This window comes from Salvelinus fontinalis, chromosome 36 (assembly GCF_029448725.1).
Source record: "Salvelinus fontinalis isolate EN_2023a chromosome 36, ASM2944872v1, whole genome shotgun sequence".
In the NCBI taxonomy this organism is placed as follows: domain Eukaryota; kingdom Metazoa; phylum Chordata; class Actinopteri; order Salmoniformes; family Salmonidae; genus Salvelinus; species Salvelinus fontinalis.
Window position 1 is genome coordinate 16,293,693 of NC_074700.1, and position 6,827 is coordinate 16,300,519.

The window sequence follows — 6,827 nt, forward strand, 5'->3', positions numbered from 1 at the left end:
ATCACTATTTTAGCAGTTCTTCAAAGTAAATAAGGAATATGACTGCTGAAAAGCAACTACCAATCTTAGATCATGTATTTTCAGGTAGAGATACCTCACGAAGCCACTCCCTCCCCATCGCACGCTCTCTTCTCTCCGTCTCAGACTGAACAAGTAGGTACACAATGGATTAAGTTAATTGTAGATAATTAGCATGTTTTCTGCGCTAAAATATGTAAAATATTGACCTGTTGGAAACTACAACTGCCTACTACATCGCACAGTTCAGGCTTGATTTGATTAATCTCTAGAAACACTATGCATTGCCCTCACGAAAAGAAAAAAAACCTAAATGGAATTCAAATAACTGAACCAGCCTCCCGGGTGGCGCAGTGGTCTAGGGCACTGCATCGCAGTGCTAACTGCGCCACCAGAGTCTCTGGGTTCGCCCCCAGGCTCTGTCGCAGCCGGCCGCGACCAGGAGGTCCGTGGGGCGACGCACAATTGGGCTAGCGTCGTCCGGGTTAGGGAGGGTTTGGCCGGTAGGGATTTCCTTGTCTCATCTCGCTCCAGCGACTCCTGTGGCGGGCTGGGCGCAGTGCGTGCTAACCAAGGGGGCCAGGTGCACGGTGTTTCCTCCGACACATTGGTGCGGCTGGCTTCCGGGTTGGAGGCGCGCTGTGTTAAAGAAGCAGTGCGGCTTGGTTGGGTTGTGCCTCGGAGGATGCATGGCTTTCGACCTTCGTCTCTCCCGAGCCCGTACGGGAGTTGTAGCGATGAGACAAGATAGCAATTACTAGCGATTGGATACCACGAAAATTGGGGAGAAAAGGGGATACAATAAAAAAAAAAATAATAATAATAATAACTGAACCGAGTTGGTCAATTAGTTTTAAAAAACAAGAAAATAAATTACATTTTGGTTAATCGCTCAGCACTAATACACACTCTCATATAGATACAGTGCGTTCAGAAAGTATTCATACCCCTTGACTTATCCACATTTTGTCTTACAGCCTGAATTTAAAATGGTTTAATTCACATTTTTTCTCTCACCCATCTACACACAATGAAAACATGTTTTTAGACATTTTTGCAAAAGTATCGAAAATGAAATACAGACATATTTGAATTTACATAAGTATTCAACCCCGAGTCTACACTTTGTAGAAGCACCATTGGCAGCGATTACAGCTGTGTCTTTCTGGGTAAGTCCCTAAGAGCTTGCCACACCTGGATTGTGCAAAATTTGGTAATTTTGGTAAGCAACTCCAGTGTAGATTTGGCCTTGTGTTTTAGGTTATTGTCCTGCTGAAAGGTGAATTCATCTCCCAGTGTCGGGTGGAAAGCAGACAAACAGGTTTTCCTCTAAGATTTTCTCTGTGCTTAGCTCCATTCCATTTAGATCTATTATGTTTTATCCTGAAAAACTCCCCAGTCCTTAACGACTACAAGCATAGCATGATGCAGCAACCCGTATGCTTGAAAATATAGAGAGTGGTACTCAGTAATGTATTGTATTAGATTTGACCCAAACATAACTAACACCTTGTATTCAAGACAAAAGTTAATTGCTTTGCCATATCTTTGCCAGAATTACTTTAGTGCCTTTTTGCAAACAGGATGTTTTGAAAAAAATATTTGTTATCATGTACAGACTTCCTTCTTTTCATGCTGTCAATTAGGTTAGTATTGTGGAGTAACTACAATGTTGTCGATCCATCCTCAGTTTTCTCCTATCACAGCCATTAAACTCTGTATCAAGTCACCATTGGCCTCATGGTGAAATCCTTGAGCGGTTTCCTTCCTCTCCGGCAAGTTAGGAAGGACGCCTGCATCTTTGTAGTGAATACACCATCCAAAGTGTAATTAATAACTCCACCATGCTCAAAGGGATATTCAATGTCTGCTTTATTTCATTTATTTTTTACCCATCTACCAATACGTGCCCTTCTTTGTGTCGAATTGGAAAACCTCCCTGGTCTTTGTGGTTGAATCTGTGTTTGAAATTCACTGAGGGACCTTACATATAATTGTATGTGTGGGGAACAGAGATGAGGTAGTCATTCAAAAATCATGTTAGACACTATTATTACACAGAGTGAGTCCATGCAACTTATTATCTGACTTGTTACGCAAATATTTACTCCTGAACCTATTTAGGCTTGCCTTAACAAAGGGGTTGAATAGTTATTAACTCACTACATTTCAGCTTTAAATTTTTTATGAATGTGCAACATTTTCAAAGAACTTAATTCCAATATAACACTATGGGGTATTGTGTGTAGCCGAGTGACGCCCCCCCCAAAAATCTACATTTAATCAATTTTAAATTCAGGCTGTAACACAACCAAATGTGGAAAAAGTCTACTTTCTGAAGGCACTGTATATTTGCTCAAAACAACACCTTGTGATTCGCCAAGAGCCTTCTTGCGACCTCAGACACGTACAGTAGTTTCACTTCAGCTACTGTTCAAAACGTCCCAATGTCTTATGATCTGAAAGGACTGCGAGTTGAAGCTGGTGGGCCTCAGTAATATACTCCTACTAGGCTTATGTTCAGCTGTTACTTGAGGAAATTCACTCCTTTTCAGATCACAGAGAACAGACCCCATAATAAAAGGAATAGGCTACCTAGCCCTCCCAACTGAACGTAGGAAAAGTTGTTCCTAGACGCACCAGCTGGGCAGTTTAAAAAAGGAGAGTGGAAAGGATGGAAAGAGCAGAAAACGTGGATTGCCAGGAAGAAGAATAAAACAAGAAGCCCCATTGACAAATGTGACAGATAGACAGACCAAACACACACACACACACACACACACGAAGCATGATTGGAGCATGCCTCCAGAGAATCACCGCTGGCTAGGCAACCTCCACAAAACAGCGCTTGTTCTCTGTTACCACGTCGACCGTTACCCCGAGGATCATCTGCTTAACCAGACACAACACACACTCCGGGAACCTGTGTTGCCTAGCACACATCAGGCAGCATCAAATCTCATCACAAGATGACTACGCCTGTTGCCTTCACTGCGTCATTGTCATAAGACTTGACTGGAGATGTTTGTTAATAAAAAAAAAGATCTGGGCGAAGGCAGGTTTACAAAAGTCCACTGAATGTTGTCTTGGCATTGTCTTGGCTGGGTTTGTGTGTTGGTTGTGTCACATATGAGAAAGAGACCTGGTGAATCAGATGACATCGACAGTGTGGGAGATTTTACAGTGGAGAAATCCCATTATGACAAATCACGAGGTCAGAGTCACCCCGAAAGGTCATGTGTCTTTTGATGTCAGAGGAGAGCAATCTCTTGCAAAAATACTGACATCAGAAAGAAACACACACACACAGAACCCAAAGAAGCCCTCTGTGAATGATTACATCTGAAGTGCTTCATCAGTTGTGTGTGCAATTTATCTCAAGCCAATTCCCTGCATCGTAGCAGGGTTTAAGCCAATGCTACAAGCAGCCAACCAAACTACAAACCACAACTAGTGCTCAAATCACGATCCATGATATAGCCTACAGCACTATTGTCCTTTCAACAAAGAAAGGGAAAAGGCTTCTGTAAAGACTGAACTGTTATTGTAGGTCTATCATCAAAGACCATCAGGATCAATAATCCTGTACATGCTTGGGGCATTAAAAATATTAATTCCACCCACCCAGCATAGAAAGGAGCAGGATGCAAGAAAAGGGAATGGGATCTTGGGTAACCATGCAGTGTCGCTGGCCAACTCAGAATTGGCACTGCACATTCTGCGAGCGCACAAAAGGCGCTGCAGCCAAGACCTGATGCCAAGAGGCATGGGATACCATGTGTTCTCTCTTGTGCTCTACACACCATAGCCACAGAAAAATGACACATATATCGCAATACGATACTTACTTTATATATACACATGATCCTTTTTAAAATATCGTCATTTTCTGCCTAACGAAATGTATTAATTTCCAGATAATTACGACATCATACGCAAGTTTAAATTGCCACTTGTAATCAAATGTGGCAAGCTCTGCTCAGTGGGTGACATATGGGGAATGGTGAGACTCGCTGACAGTTCGATACAACTGGAAACAATGTCGTTCGGACATTCAAGTAACGCTATAAACTAAAAGTATACAAATACTTTTCTGGATGAAACCGGACCGGACTCAGGCGCTATGGTTCCGTAGTAAAGTGAGCGGGTATGGACAGCAAGGTACCTTAGCTACCAGCTAACTGAAGTTGAGGTAATAAGCCACCATACTAACCACAATCACCGATGTCCTCACAGCCTCAGAGACACTTTGCCTGAGTTCCGCCGCCGTTCCAGGTTTACTCAACCTTTTGGTAAATCTCCGTACCTCCGACATAGCTATCTTTCCCGTGAAAACCACCACCTAAGTCCCGGTATAACTGACAGATGGGGCGGGTGGGTCAGGCAGCGGTGGAGGTGGACCGAACAGGCTCTCGAGCATCTCGTGCGCCTCCTTCTGCCTGTTCCCTTCTCTCCTCCCTGAGACGGATAGGTATACACCATTGGTGCACACCTCAACTACCTGACTAACCACTGTGAGAAATGGTCAGCTACAAATTGCATGATCACCTGTACTAATATGCAGGATACATTCACAGTTGAATTGTATTTTTTGTATAGAAAAGTTTAGGTTATTATTGTAATACTATAATGGTATGTGTTTGCCTCCTTTTCATTGGAGATGATCATATTGGTATTTTTGGGTAGGTTGCAGGAGTAAATTCGTATTATCTATACACCAACCCGGGCATAAAAAGTGAGAAAATCATAATCTGTTCATAGATTATATATGAGAGAATGTCGCTCTTTAGTGGACAAAGATGAGAAACACAGCAGTCATACAGTTCAAATTCTGTAGGGTTTAAACTATTTCTATTTTCTTCCTTTCAGACGCCGAATGATTACAAAAATAGTTACATTGATTTGCACTCATAAAAACTAATAGTTAATAGTGTACATGTAGCCTATTTAATAATGGTATTTAATTACATTACTCTCATAAGAGGTCATACCACATTGTAACGAGTATTACCGAAGGTGGCCTTCCTTCCTGTTCGAGTGGCGCTCGGCGGTCGTCGTCGCCGGTCTACTAGCTGCCACCGATCCCTTTTTCCTTTTCGTTTGTTTTTGTCTAATTGATTTCACCTGTTTAGTGTTTGGTTGTTAGGGTGGGGTTATTTAAGTTCGTTTAGCCCGTTTATGTTTGTGCGGGCTTGTTTCTCTGTTTGTATGTTGAGGTTGCTATTTTTCATTGGGATTTACCACAGACTGAATTTATGTTTCCAGTTTTGGACTTTATTCAGGTTGGAGTTGTACGCCAATGTTTTTTGACGTTACCAGTTGTATTTCTGGGTGGACATTAAAAGTGTTTTTTTCCCGTTACCTTTGCTCTCTGCGCCTGACTCCTTACATTTATCCTCATCGAGCGTAACAGAAGCCCGCACCGTAAATGGAGCCAGCAGGAGCAGCGACCACCCCTCTCCCCACGATGGAGGAGAGAGTCCTTCATCACACGTCCATCCTTCATCGTATTGGATCAGCAATGGATCTTATGATGGAGAGGATGGATCGTTGGGAGAGGAGTGGTCTCCCTACAAACACTACAAACCCACCTACCCTCCCTCCAGCACCATTACCATCTCCTCCAGCGGGACCCGGTACCAGCGCGTTGCGTATTACGCCTCCTAGCCAGTACGATGGAGCGGCGGCGGGGTGCCAGGGATTCCTGCTACAATTAGACCTGTACCTGGCCACCGTTCGACCGGCTCCCTCGGATGAGGAGAGCGTGAGTGTCCTCGTCTCCTGCCTGACGGGTAGAGCCCTAGAGTGGGCCAATGCAGTTTGGAACGGGGCAGACTCAGCGAGGGGCCACTACCCGGAGTTCACCCGCCGTTTTCGGGCCGTGTTTGATCACCCTCCAGATGGCCGAGCGGCGGGTGAGAGACTGTTCCATCTACGACAGGGGACGAGGAGCGCGCAGGACTTCGCGCTGGATTTCCGGACCTTGGCTGCTGGAGCAGGATGGAACGACAGGGCCCTGATAGACCATTACAGGTGTAGCCTGAGAGAGGACGTCCGCAGAGAGCTGGCTTGTCGGGACACTTCGCTAAGTTTGGATGAACTAATAGACATGTCTATCCGGTTAGACCATCTGCTAGCTGCTCGCGGACGTTCTGAAAGGGTCCTGTCCGTTCCATCTCCTGACCCTCCTGCTCCCATCCCGATGGAGTTAGGAGGGGCAGCATCTAGGGAGATCGGAGGAGGCTCCTCCTGTACCAGTTGTGGCCGAAGAGGGCACACTTCCGGTCGGTGCTGGAGGAGGTCATCTGGGAATAGAGAGGGCAGGCAGAACACTCCTCGGTCACCTCAGGTGAGTCAGCACCACACTCTCCCAGAGCTTCCTGTTGGTCACATGTTTTTGTTAATATGCTTCCTTAAATTTTTTCCCTCTCTCCAGCATAAGGCGCTAGTCGATTCAGGCGCAGCTGGAAATTTTATAGATCGCGGACTCGCTCAGAGGTTGAGGATTCCGTTAGTTAAGGTTGACCCCCCTTTTTCTGTACATTCTTTAGATAGTCGACCGTTAGGGTCAGGCCTGGTCAGGGAGTCCACAATTCCTTTGGAGATGATTACGCAGGGGAATCATAAGGAACGGATTAGTCTGTTTCTTATTGATTCACCTGCGTTTCCGGTAGTGCTGGGTATTCCTTGGCTGGCTATTCACAATCCGACGATTTCGTGGAAACAGGGAGCTCTACAGGGGTGGTCTGATGAGTGTTCAGGCAGGTGTGTAGGAGTTTCCATCGGTGCGACAACGGTGGAGAGTCCAG

At 45.1% G+C, this 6,827-nt stretch overlaps 1 protein-coding gene across 9 annotated transcripts in view; it reads right to left on the reverse strand.

The window, feature by feature from the left end:
* Window positions 1–4,433, reverse strand: part of LOC129835298 (dedicator of cytokinesis protein 11-like) — a 122,950-nt gene extending 118,517 nt beyond the window's left edge. For all 9 annotated transcript variants that reach the window (XM_055900889.1, XM_055900888.1, XM_055900887.1 and 6 more), the window contains exon 1: window positions 4,232–4,433. In XM_055900889.1, coding sequence (XP_055756864.1) covers window positions 4,232–4,333 — 102 coding nt within the window. In that variant the 5' untranslated portion in view covers window positions 4,334–4,433. The remainder of the gene's footprint in view (window positions 1–4,231) is intronic.
* Between the last annotated feature and the right edge of the window lie 2,394 nt (window positions 4,434–6,827).